At 36.9% G+C, this 14,191-nt stretch overlaps 1 protein-coding gene across 1 annotated transcript; it reads right to left on the bottom strand.

The window, feature by feature from the left end:
• Nucleotides 1-1,230: 1,230 nt before the first annotated feature.
• LOC112562649 (methylcrotonoyl-CoA carboxylase beta chain, mitochondrial-like) lies at nucleotides 1,231-14,157 on the bottom strand. Its single transcript, XM_025236028.1, has 17 exons — nucleotides 13,976-14,157; nucleotides 13,217-13,283; nucleotides 11,997-12,081; nucleotides 10,365-10,466; nucleotides 9,752-9,879; nucleotides 8,418-8,530; nucleotides 7,726-7,839; nucleotides 7,176-7,240; nucleotides 6,526-6,625; nucleotides 6,113-6,208; nucleotides 5,870-5,942; nucleotides 4,615-4,691; nucleotides 3,902-3,968; nucleotides 2,918-3,074; nucleotides 2,486-2,600; nucleotides 1,834-1,919; nucleotides 1,231-1,709 (listed from the first exon to the last, which is right to left on the bottom strand). Exons 1-17 carry the CDS (start codon nucleotides 14,117-14,119, stop codon nucleotides 1,592-1,594), a joined length of 1,707 nt encoding a protein of 568 aa, XP_025091813.1. The 5' UTR covers nucleotides 14,120-14,157; the 3' UTR covers nucleotides 1,231-1,591.
• Between the last annotated feature and the right edge of the window lie 34 nt (nucleotides 14,158-14,191).

The following is a 14,191-nucleotide window of genomic DNA, read 5'->3' as shown; positions in this document are numbered from 1 at the left end:
TCCAACATTATCATTGCTTTATCCTGTTTTTCTGTTAGGTGATTGGGGATTTGAACAGGAAGTAGGAGTCCTGAGTAATGCCACAGACGATGTAACCCTAGTCAAGTTTGAAGAGCATTAGGGCACCATACTGGGATCCCAACTATTTGTACTGGTTGTTGAGGCTTTGCCTCTTGAGGCGGTTCTTCCTTTACTTTTCAAGCATTTCATGTCGTAGATGTGGATGCATTTGTTTCCTCCCGTGTATGATGACTGCTGCAATCTTTTTCATTTCTTGGACTGGAGTGGACATCATTGTGTTTAGGGTTTAGACGCGGCATTATGTTTGGGACCGTCTAGTTTGATTGTGTTAGTCATTGTTGCTGTTTTCCATGTCACACATAACATGAATGGTCTGACTGATCCTGTGTAGACTTGGTTCAGAGTTATGTGTATCTAGGTTTGTATCTGTAGGCTTCTTGGGTAGCACCGACTTTCCCTCTCTTCATTATGAGCTATTATGTTAGTCTAAAGTCTATTGTGACCCAGGAATGTTGAAGTGACCTTCTGTCACTGGGCATGACTTCAGATCTTTAGGCTGACAATGGTTTGCAGAGAGCAAAGACAGGGTGGGATATCTTGGTGGAGTTTTCTTTCTGTTAGAGGGTTTGCTATTTGCCCAACTTGAACTCTTTATTGACATCTGGCCATCACTGCCAATATCACTTGCTGTGGAGAGACTTTGTGTACTGGCAGGGAGAAGTTTGCATACTCTGCTCTTTTTCTGCAGTGCTGTAAGAAGTCAGTGGTGATTATTGAAAGTGAGATATGACAAGAACGAACACACTAGATGCATCACATAGCCATCTTACAAGCAAGCATCAGTACAGTCTGCTTAATAATAGTAAAAAAAACCATGTGATTTATAAAGCGCATGCTTTCGCTCATGAAGGAGCATTCTCTCAGTACTTGAGACAAGAATGAGATATGGACATCAGACAAAGGATGGAAAGAAAAACAACCGTACTGACAAGTAATAAAAGACAAACATAAAAAACGCCAAGAGGACTCAAGAAACAAATAGTAAAGATGGCAAGTATCATAGATCTTCAGAAAAAGATGAGCAGACAGACGAGTCGATAGACTACAATCACAACTATTCAAACTAATCAATAGACCAAAAAAAAAGTGAAAGAAAGGTTAAAAAATGAATCAGCATTTTGTTGATTGGTGTAAGGAATAAAGCTCTTGGAACATGTGATTAACTTTTACTGAACTTGGTCCATGCTTTATGCAAAGTACATGTAAACAGAACTAAATATACCCACACTTTGTTGTGCATCCTTTTCTTTATCTAAAACAGAACACTGTATCAAAGTTGATTTATATTCATACTATAAATCATATAGCTGCCTGAAAGAAGTCAAAACAGTACTGCAAGACTAGCATACTACATACGTTCCTCTTGCTTGTCAGTAAACTGCCAGATGAGTTTTAATAAAAAAATAACTTCAGCAACTATAATACACATGATTATAAATAATTTTTAACCCTTTTATTTTTATAACTTTGAGTCCAGCTCTAGAACATCCAGTTTCCTTGTATTTAAATATCACATTCTAAATACACCAAAACGTGTCTTTTTTGCAGGTGCATTGAGTGCCGCACTCAGACTCAGTCCCAACACTGTGCGAGTGTTGACTGGATCAATTACGCCATCGTCCCACAGCCTGGAGACACACACAGATATACACAAATGTAAACATGGGCAATAAAATGCATGAAAAATATGTTTACAAGATACAGAATCTCTCTCTCTCACACACACACATATGATGACACCATTCTGCATACCTGGCGCTAGAGAAGTAAGGACTACCCTCCTGCTCATACTTCAGCATTACTGGTTCCTTCAGTGCTTTCTCCTCTGACTGAGTCCACTGTGTATAGGACCAACAAATAATACATCCTTTAGAAAAATATTCATTTGACCAGACAGAAAACCAATGCCTTTATGATAGGATCAGATATAAATGACATCTAGCAACATATACACATATTTATCCTTTGCTTTCTATGCCAGAATAAGATTGCTGCTTATGGATAAAGTCAGGAAAAAACCCTTATTAGCCCATGTGAATGGGGTTCCAACATACAGAACCCTGAGCACATTCCTCACAACTTGGCCACACTCACAAGAATCATGCTAGAATTTCTGGCCAACAAAAACCAGCCTTGGCACAACATTTGGGAGAATGCAATGAATGGTAGATTTCCTGGAGGCCACCAGACAGACAAAGTAGCATGACCCTCATATGAACCCTCTGAGCCAGGACTATAGTGTGAAAAACAAGTTATGCAACCATGCAAATCTTGAGATCCTATGTTTAAAAGCAACAGATATTGCAAAAAAGAAAATATATGATGATAGGCAATATCTATTCTTTGGCAAGTAGGTTTATAATTAACACTACATGAATGTTTACAGATGCAAGCTGACACGAACCTCTTTTCCCTCCCGTGCACGTTGATCACGTTGTATCTGTGCCAAAACGTTGGCAGCTTGCTCTCCTCCCATGACAGAGATCCTTGCATTAGGCCACATATACAGGAAACGTGGACTTGAAAAGTAAAATGATAGCAAAAATATTCAGAAAACAAATTAATAAATGAATACTATCATGATCTAAAACCATCTGCCAGCAAGTTATTACATAAAAACAGCAACATTGTAACTTCGGTGCAAAAGTCAAAAAATAAAATTTTATAAAACAATCACCTATTCACTGCAACCAATCATTAACCACTCTTTTCAGCCTAAAAATCGATCAAGTTACTCATCTGTTCCTTTAACAATTGTGAGTTTGATACTGTATAAATAAAATTGGTGTGGTGTTGGAATGCACTGAACACTTAAAAATAGTGGCTGCATTCTCACCCATAAGCACGACCACACATGCCATAGTTGCCAGCACCATAGGAGCCTCCAATAATGACAGTAAACTTTGGCACCTCTGCACAGGCAACTGCTGTAACCATCTTTGCTCCATGCTTGGCAATACCACCGGCCTCTGCCTCACGACCAACCATGAAACCTGAAAAGTTTGCAGTTTGATTTTTCATGTTGTGTACTATAGGCATTTACCACTATGCCCCCAATATGCTGAGAACCCTAAGGATAGCAGAAATCTTCAGTTACTGAAGACAGTTAAAGTGAAAACTAGTGCACTAAACAGGCAAATATTGTACTACTAAAACTGTACATCCAAAGATAAGAGAAACTCAAGACATCAGGAGGCAATGGCAAAATCCACATTAGGATTACAGCAGCAATACCAGCAATGGTCAAGCTGAACAGGACCATTAGGTTTGCTATCAACTGTTTAAGTGCCTCAGAGTTCTCATCTGCTCTACATATACTAAAGCAGAAAAAAAATCCAGACATTTAACACCAACTGCATAACAAAACTGCTCTGAATTACCAGGAACATAATCAACAAATATATGTGGAACATGGTTTCCTCTGCTGTGGGCCACCAAGGAACCTCTTCTGGTAATAGTAAACCAGCATAAGCTTGTCAAGGGTACCCTGAAAGGAGACTGATGGTGAGGTAGTGGAAGAAGAAATGCAAACTGCCGGTTCCATGCAGTAAGAAAGGCCTTTGTGGCTAGCTTGTCGGCTGCTGCATACAACCAGCACCCCCCCACTCCTCTGATAACCAGTATGCGCAGACCAGCACAGGTCAGCCAGTACAAGTGCATGAATGACAGGCACCAGTATGTTGTATGCCAAAGTATGCCAGTTAAATGTACAAACATATAACTGGTGTTTACACAAGTATACATTGTAGAATTTTGAACATTTTCATCTCTCTCATGTAAGAATGTATCATTTTAATAAATCTTGTTTGTCTAAGCATACCAGTGATGTTTTGCAGAAAGATGAGTGGTATATTTCGCTGACAACACAGTTCAATGAAGTGGGTGCCCTGCACATAAATACAATAACTACTGGATTTTTAAAAAATAATAAAAAGAAATACAATTAATAAAAATAAAATAATAAACAATAACAAATTATAAAAGGTGAAAGGGGAGAGTGACCCAAGCAGCTGATCTGTATAACTTTGGAAACAAGACGCTTTTCTGTGAGTTCCCCATACCCCAGGGCCATGACATACCCTTGTTTCATAACTATGGTACCTGGAGAGTGCCATATTTTATTCCTGCTAGTGTTTACATTTAGCCTTTAGCTGAACCTGCTGTGCTCCCCAAACCAACAAAACAAAACAAAACTTTGCTTTCTAAAAGTATTTTGGCATAATAATAAAAAATTTTGTAACTCTGATTATGAGTACACTTTTGGGGTGAGAACCTCAGCACTTCTCAAGGCACTTCAAGAAGTTATAACTGAACAAGAACTATACTCATGCAGTTCTATGTTAGCTTTATCCATCACAGTTTGATTTAGTAATACTAAGAAAAGAACACATTTTTTGTCTGAATGCAACATCACTAATAACTAGTCAGATACATCTTGAACAAAGTACAGAGTTTGATTGACCGCTATTTACTCATGACAATTTTAAGGTTGTTTGTGACAAATATAAAAACGAACTTCAATTGTAACTTTACCTTCATTGCTGATTCAGAGAACAAGACACCATTGTTACCAATGATGCCAACAGGATAACCCCACAGTCTTGCAAAACCTAAAAAATTAGTTCAACATCATTAAAGAGGTCTAATTAACCATTTTTCAGTTAATAAACCAGTTCTGTAAAGAAAATGAACTTATTCTAGAAGCTCAGACAAAATTCCAAAAAGGCTACAGTATGACTGATAATATCTTTTGCCTTCAATCTCTAATATAGAAATCTTTGACAAAACAAGGCGGATGTTTTTACACCTTTCATAGATGTTTTCCTTCAACAGTCTCAACAGATCCAAGCTACTACTTATCCTGCTAAAATGGGCCTTTTGGCAATATATGTTCATCAAGGACAAAAGGGTTTCAGAAAACTAAATTCTTAGTAACATTTTTGTAAATAAGCATTTGTCTGCAAAAAAAAAAGAGTGAAAATTCCTTGTAATAGGGTATGCAGTATGCATCGTCTGCTCAAAAAATGAACATTATCAATTGATATTTCACAATTATCTAAGATCTTGATATTTTCTTGCACACTAAAACAAACAAAATTGAAAACTTCAAACTAATCTGATTTTAAAGGTAAAAGCTTGCTGTGATAAGCTGATAGAAAATAAAGTGACTGAATCATTCAGAAATCTCTGCCAGGATGTTTTGAATTTGGCACCAATCCCAAAAGTTGGTCGTGAATAACAATACCTATCAATTTATGGGGATATTGGTTTTGCATCTGGTTGCATAATAATTTTTTTGCCTCTGCATTTTTATTTAATAAACTTACAAAATAAACTTAATATTTTATGCCAGAAAAATAAACTGTACTGTTCATTTCAAGTGTACTCAAAATGAAATGAAACCATTTTCCTTTTGCTTGGTTACATAATATGTTAACTGTACAACCCAAACACAAAGAACTGTATTTTTTAAATTTTGGCTTGTCACCATGACTGTAATCATGAGGATGAAATTGTTCAAAAACTAATTAATCACTTGTGCTGCAGGATGACGAAATAAAACACACAACACAAAACATAAGTTGAGTTTTTTCGCAATTTATTTATATTTGTAGTTTCTCGGGCATAGATAAAGTGAGGGAAATCTGACCAAAAACATCTGGGTCATGGTTCCTGTAAAGTTCTCTTTGAAAGATCTCAGTTTGAGATACCTAATGTCCGTAAAACATTTATTTAAAATAAAAATATTGCATCACTAGCATATGAGTTCCTATTATCAAACACTTACCTGTGATCAGTGTTTCTCCATACATGGATTTGAACTCATCAAAGCGACTACCATCAACTATACGGGCTATCACCTGCAAATAAAACCAAAGAAATCTTGGTTGTGATGCTGTGCATTATAAGTTCACATTATTATTATTGTTTGTAAAGTTAAGGAATGATGTCACATCAATGGTGTATTTATTTTAATGAACTTCCAGTCCAGCCTGTCGAAGAAGGGTTTGCATACAGACCAGAAATTTACCTCTCTCACGTCAAATGCTTTTTTAAGGTTATCTCCCACAATTCCATAGATTTCGTCTGCTGGGTACAAGGGTTCTTCTGGTGTCTCCACCCTCACCTACAACAGAAAAAAAAACAAGACAGATAATACAAAATTTAAAGGAAAGACAACTCACCTAAAACGTTGAATTTAAATGACAGATATTAATGTTCTTAATTATTTCTGCTGAATATTTCATATTTCTGTGGCCTTATGCGACGCTTATGTGCTGACTACCACTGCATTGTCTGTCCGATGTGCACAGGGACCCTTCGCTGGTCCACAGTCTGAGCTATCTCGTTGACCACACAGTGCAGGACTGGACAACAAAAGGCTGTATTGTGGCAGTTATAATAACAACTGTGACGATATGAAATAAACTGAAAGTGTCTTACCCCATGGTCTTTGATGCGGTTCAAGTTGTGCACCACTCGACGTGCCAAGTACAGAGCATGTTCATCTGTTTGTGCATAGTAGTCAGTGACTCCTGACTTTCTGTTTCAGTAAGCAGAATAATAGTCATTATTTTACAATTTCTTTATTACTTTTCAAGAAACTTCCTTCATTTTCAACAGTTTCATTTGATTGTGTTTCATTTAATGAATAAAGAAATACTTTAATTCAATGTTACTGTCTGTGTGTTTATTGGCACGAAACAGTGATTAACTATACAACTGGCATTACCATTGCTTTGAGCAATATATTTTTGAAGGCTCATATAGTGTGTTGAAATGAGCACCAGCTACAGTATTTTAGAAGTCTCATGGTTGTGTTCTCAAACTAAGTGCTTCTCAGAAAATTTTGAAGGGACCCTACAAGCCTTCAGCCTAGAATAACCTCTGCTATATCCTCATCGACGCAAATCTGATTGAGGTTTTCTAACTGTACTAGTACTGATGTGGATCATGTACGACAGCCTTTTTTCTTCTTGTTAGGTTTAGCCATGCTATAAGTGCCTTTCCTACAGTATAGCTAGTGATATTGTTTACATCCTCTTTGTTACTTGGGTGAGGACAGTTGAGTCACAACATAAAGATTTACCAACCTACAATGCAGGTCTGCACCCCCTAGGTCCTCTCCAGACACTTCCTCTCCAGTGGCAGCCTTTACCTGCAAGCACAGGCAACAGACTCTGTAACATTCTGTGTGGATGAGATGATGAGATATAACTTTGGAACTGATTCCTATTTCATCAAAGTTTAAGCATTTGTATGCAAACCTCTAACAGGATACTGGGACTGGCCTATTTCCACTAATTTACAAAATACTTTTATCTTTTCTTTTTGTGGCTGCATCTCAAAAGCTCTTTGTGATGGCAGCTGGGCGCATACTAGGCAAAGAACTTTCTCCAACGTAAATCAGGTGGTTTAGTGGTGTCTAAATGCTACAGACACCACACACTCACAAGGCATCCCTATGGTTCTTCTGATACATGGCTGCTGTTTGAAGTTAACATCCCGTTGCAGTATATCAACAGATCTGAGGTAACACAATTTACATATAAACTTTGAAAAATAGCTTGTTCCACTTTAATCCTATGTACTTTAATACTTGTAGTTACACATGTACTTGCTGAATGCAAAACTATTACATACCAGAGGAGGTCCACCAAGGAAAATGGTGCCTTGTTTGTGCACAATAATGCTCTCATCAGCCATGGCTGGAATATAAGCCCCTCCTGCCGTGCAGCTGCCCAGCACCACAGCAATCTGTAGTTTATGTATTATGCCAAATTTAGCAAAAGAGATCACAATAGCAACCATCCAGTCCACAAAAAACAACAACAAACAAACCGAAAACAAAACAGTTTTTATAAAGTGATTTCAACTGTAGACTGTTTCAAGTAATAGAACTTGTCTCCACAATCTGCACAAAATCAAACCAAAACAGAGAAATCGAGAAGGCAATAACATAGTGTCGTAAACCTGCTGTTTATTTTTTGTTTGAATGACAATACAAAACGGAAAATGTGGGCGAATGGCACGTGTTTTTGTATTGGTTTAAGTGTCTCATGACAGCCACTTTTTCTTTAAAGCAGACTTGTTACAAAACGAACTGTATTCAAAGACATCTATTATGAAAATGGGGAGAGAGGCTTACTATGTTTTTAATGAAGGTAAATTCAGTTAACTATTTTGTTTGCTGATTATTTTTCTAACATTATATTTACTTCTTAAATTGAGTCTAGTCTGAACATAGCTGTAGAGTTGTGACAGACAATGATCCTACCTTTGTAACACGTGACATAACACCATGAGCAAAGCCACTTGCTACCTGAACAACAAACCTGAGCAATTCCTTGAGCTGACATGTTGGCTTGGTTATAAAATATGCGACCAAAATGATCTCGATCTGGAAAAACTTCTGCTTGCCGTGGCAAGTTAGCCCCTCCTGAGTCCACTGAAAATAACAAGCGCAAAACATTTATTCCTGATGGTTTGTTTGTTGGTGTCTTTTTCCATGTCAGCTAATGAGGTTATATAATGGCAAGAATTGTTCATTCTACCAAGTAAATTCAATAAAATATGCTTATGTCAGACCAATAACATTAATAAGGAACAAAAGGAAAGCAATTTGTTAAGACACAGTCAGCCTCTGAAAAAGCATTAAACTAGGCCCCAAAGTAATTCAAGGTTGGCTGCTCAATTGTTTTGGTTTTATGCTGTGCCAGCAACTAAGGCTATATATATATATAAGGCTATCCTCCACTTATAAGCATGTTGGTTTTAAGTACGATCTATTTTATTTGTTAGTATGCTCCACTGCCATTTTATTGTGATCTTAAGTTATGTGTACTTCAGTTAGGAACACCTGAAGTTATGAGAATGCATGGTATTTCAAAAGGGACACAAACATCAAACTGCCAGAAAGACAACCACTTAGACAAAATTCTATAGATAACATGGAGATCTTTCAATCATTCTCTGCAAAAAAATGTTTGAGAAGTTTCTTAAAGTATTTTTGTAACATTTTACTAAGCTATGGCCCTGAGACAAGCAAATGCATTTACAATTTCTTCTATGCAGACCTGTTTACCCTTATGACGACCAACTCATAATCCTAGGAAAAAAAACCCTGTATTTTAAAGTTAAAGAAAGGTCCACTGAAACAGACCAATTTTCTTCCAATTTCCCTTGTTTTGATTACAACAGAATACAACATACATTGAAGATGTAGATTAAACATATACCTAGCTTCCTTCATTACAACTTACAGTCTTATATTTGACTACAAGATTACAATTAAAAAACACCGAAGCTCAAGCTTATAAAAAGTTTTATAATATAAATTTACAGTATAAATTATACTGTTCTTTTGAAACTGGTGTGAACTATGTCTGATTCAACCACATAGAACACATCATGTTTATGTATATATATTATTGCTAGTATGAGCACCATCTTGAATTCCCACTGGGGATAAATAAAGTTGTATTGTATGGTTAAGAAACAGAGATCTATGAGAAACAGAGAAAAAAGCCACTAAAAATCATTTAAACATATTCTATTGATGTGCTAAAACATACCACAGTCTATGAATTGTTTAAATCTGATGCACATCACTGTTAAGATGCTAGCCATTCAATATAAAGCTAAAGCTAACAGAAGAATGATTACACACCAAGGTAAACACATGGCAAGTTGTTCTCTTGAGCAATTTCTTGTGCTCTGATGTGTTTTTTCACAGTAATGGGATAGTAACTGCCTCCTTTGACTGTCGGGTCATTAGCTACTATCATACACGCACACCTGAAGACAAAAAACAACTTTTAATTTCTGCAATTGTTCTGTGTTTTACTGTAAATATACTTTCTTTTATTAAAATCTTAAGATCTTAATGATGATCATTATCATAATCTCAATCCACTTGAACAAAAGAACAACGAAAGAAATAAATACAGTAAAACTGTTTACAAACTACAAAAGCAAAAGAGGGAAGAGGAAGACCACTCGACGTACTCACGAAACGTGGCTCTTAAAGCCAGTTTCAAAGGTGTTCATTGTGCAAAGCAATAGAGTAAAGGCATAGGTTCTCGGGGCCAAGGAAGGAAAAGGAATGGTGTCTAAATTTGTCTCATCTGATATGAGACATAGCAGGTCTGCATAAGTAAACCAGACCCACCAACCTGGCTAGTAGGATGTCAACATCTCGGACAGGTATATTGTTGCACAGATTTTACATCTTTCTGCTGAGACAATTACATGATCATAAATGCTGCGAGAAATAAACATACCCAGCCACACGACCAATTCCTGTAATGATGCCCCCAGCTGGCACTTCTTCCTTTCCATACAGCTGATGGCCTGCTAGCTGACTGAGCTCCAGAAATGGTGATCTGGAACAGTCATAGTAGACATTTCTCACTCAGTCTCTCCTGTAAAGAATATATGATGGACCCATAGGATAAGTGATTAAAAGATTAATAATAATAAAATTATAGAGTGATTTATCGCACTAATAAAGACAAACTCAAGGGTAACAAACACACATTTATCAGCAGGCATAAATGTGTCTTCACATTCATTTGCTATCATTCAAATCAAGCTACCCAGTCTCTCTCTCTCTCACACACACAGAAGGGGATGGAGCAAACCAGAGTACCTGGAGCAGAATACTGATGGTCAGCCCTGTAAACAGGTGTCACATTCAGAGCTGAGATGCAAAACTACAACACCTGATTCTCACTGTCATGTTAGGCAGTGTGCCACCAACTGCCCTGATTTAAGATTCCACAGATTAGCCAGACATTGCAGCTTTCATAAAAGACAAATTAGGACAGCTCCAAATCCACCCTAGTAAGATATACATTTTAAAGTTGTAGAAAGTTACCAGTAGATATTAGCAGTCTTTAAGATTTTGGAGTTGACATGTAAGAATGAGGCTATTTTGTCAATTATTTAGCACATGCAGTACACACTTGTTGGTAATTTGACTTGATGATGGCCACCACTTACTTGACAAATAGGAATTACACTCACACCTACACTTGCAAACATCACTACTCGCACTGTTATTTATACACCTAAAAAATTATTCTAAAAATAAAACTGGACTTCAAATCGTGCATTGCTACAAACATGACAGACTTATGGGAGGTAAAGACAGCATTTCAGTGGTAGTACTTTGTGAACAGATATGTTTTCTGTAAGCGTTTGAATGTAGCCTTGGAGTCTAAGTGGTGAGTGTGATATGGAAGAGAGTTCCACTAAAATTATTACTTCATGATGAGCAGGTAACTGTGAAACTGACTTTGTCAAGCTTAAAACTTCTCTTTGATCAAACCACTCTCATCCATGTCAGGAAGCTGAAAGCTGAAGCCCATAAAAGCAAAAGAATGCAAGATACGCACATACACTCAGCCCCCTTTTCTGGTTTGCATATGGCACCAAGTAATCAGCTAAATATTGATTAGATGTTACCATAGGACACCAATCTAGATGAACGAGGCTTGTCCCAAGCATGCTTAATCCAAGCCATCTTCATAAATTTTGCAAAGTAACATGAAATTCTGCTTTAGTACAGTTCCCGAATGGCTAAACTGAAAATTCTTATGACTAAGATAGTGTGAATGCAACATAGATTCAGTAGAAATGCTACTTCAAATTTTGAATTTTTCAGTTTTCAGTAAACTACATGAGATATTCAACACTTTAATTATAAAATAAGCTTTGCGGGAGATGTAGGCTAAATATTCTAAGTACATTTAAGTAAGGTAAGCTAGGTTATGATGTTCAGAAGGTAAAATGTATTAAATGCATTTTTGGCATCCAATATTTTCAACTTTTGATGGGTTTATTAGAATGCAGCATCTGTAGTATGATGTTAATTCACACTAAATGATTAAAAAAATTGTTTAAAAACCTACTGAGGGTCCAGCAAAGTGTTTATCCTGTCTCTTGGCAACATTTTTTTCCTTGTTGTATGTCGCTCACGTGCCTTCTCACCTCCTCCTGTACAACAAAATTATTTATTATTTTTTGGCATCAGTGTACTAGTTGCTGCATATTTTTACAACACTGCATTATAAGCAGTACACTTCAGATGACACCTTCTCCCCTCCCCCACTTTTTTAAAATCGAAATTGCTGTGCGTTTTTGAATATATGAGCTGAAAGACAGTATGTTTGAAGGTAATAATTGTTTTTCTTTGGCTGTAAATGCATGAGCCTCCCCACCACAAAAAGGTATATGCATATAAATGTTCATGAGTATTTTGATTACCTCTGCCAAGATACTACTAGTATTCTGACTTGTATGTACAGAAAACTTCAGATCATTTTTACATTTCCATTTGCTTGTCTGCTGCTGCAAATCATGCTCCATGTAAATCCATACTATCTAATCCTCACCAAATTTGGCAGCAATATTCATTTCCATGGGAGTCATGGGCTATATTTGGCTGGTGTATGTTGCTCTAGAGTACACTTATTTTTCAGATTTATTTGTTCTCTGTTGCCTGTGATTCAGAGTGAAAGGAACAAAAATTCCAGTGGGTTGCAACAAAGCTCTACTACACAAGCCAAACAGGGCAATATTATTTAAGGCAGTACCAAGGACAAAAATGGGCAGAAAAGGAGAGCAAAGGAGCAAGAGAGAGGTGAGGCAGTACCCTGGTGGCAATTTTTTTATCTCCCTCCTTCACTATAAGCAGGCAGCAGCATGCCTGCAAATGTGAATACAGTGTGCTGACACCTGGGTGACTTCAGGTAACCCAGCTAGTGTTAGTATATGTACAAAGCAGTTACAGGGTTTATATAAGTTTGTGGTACAGCAAGGAAGTAGCAGTTTTCTGCTAAAATCCACAAGGGTATGAATTAAAGGTTTTAAATAATGAGGTGTGATGTCAAAATAACAAAGTGCAAAAGTACAGGTATTTTAATAAGCATCATTTTCCATTCTCATCGCAGAAAGAGGAAACTGGTGACTTGCACAAATCAGACATCTAATAAATCCTCATTAGCAAAAACTGTCATTAAATAATAATAATAATAATAATAAAGTTTATTTATATAGCGCTTTACCCCACCATCAAAGGCAGGCATAGTAGGTTGCAGGTTAGGAATAAAAGTTACCATAAAATACAAACCTTGCAATATTTTGGACACTGTCAATTTTAATTCCTGTACTAGTAACTGCATTCGCTGGTGATTCTCCTGAAATGCACAAATGTATAACAATAAAAGAGATAATGAAATAATAACTAACAAATGCAGTTAGTTCTTGAATTACAACCACTCACCGCTTAAATCTTTTTGTTTTCATCCTTTGTCATGCTGCATAAAATAGTGAAAAAATACAGGTCATCTGGTGCGATTCGGCAACACACTCATCAACTCGTATATAACAACTCCTGTGCTGTCTGGCAGCTGAACATACCTGCTAAATACACTCCTGTTTTCTTTCCTCTGTCTGACATGGTGTACAACTCAATAACTTTAATCAGTTCATTCTTCCTCCAACCCTTAAAAATCTCCTAAAAGGAAGATTGATTCTTATGCTGAAAGAGTAGTCAAGGAAGGCAAAGCTATTGATTACAAGATGAAGATGCACACTTGTTTCCACTAAGCTTGGCAGTTTTACACCATACTTTTTAAAAGCCCTGATTTCAGAGTTAACAGCTTTTCCAAGCAAAGCCTGACAAAATAAAGTATAAAGCAAAATTTAAGTAGCCAATGTTTTACTTTTATATAAGAGGACTGAAAGGACTGAAAAATCTCAGATCTTGTAATTCATGAAGCGAAATGACAGATCACAGTGTGTGTGGATGAGTGCTTACGTGAATGCAAATAATTGATGGAGTGCCTTATAATTATTATCCGAGGGCTCATTCATTTAAGTTGCAAACCTGAAATTCTGCTGATCTGGTATCAACTTTGGTTCCTAAAGGGGCGACGTCATCTGTAAAGAGTTGTCTTGCCACATATCTTCGAACAGTGTATTTTCCTAACACTAGCAGTCGAGAAGTAAGCATAGTTTGCAAACACGCCATCTTTTTTTGACCGTGAACTTCGAACTTGACCTATGACCGCTCGGTGTACCTCAATAGTTACCTCGTTTTGAC

The sequence above is a fragment of the Pomacea canaliculata genome, linkage group LG4 (genome assembly GCF_003073045.1).
Source record: "Pomacea canaliculata isolate SZHN2017 linkage group LG4, ASM307304v1, whole genome shotgun sequence".
Classification (NCBI taxonomy): Eukaryota; Metazoa; Mollusca; class Gastropoda; order Architaenioglossa; family Ampullariidae; genus Pomacea; species Pomacea canaliculata.
This window is presented reverse-complemented; position numbering and strand designations above follow the sequence as displayed.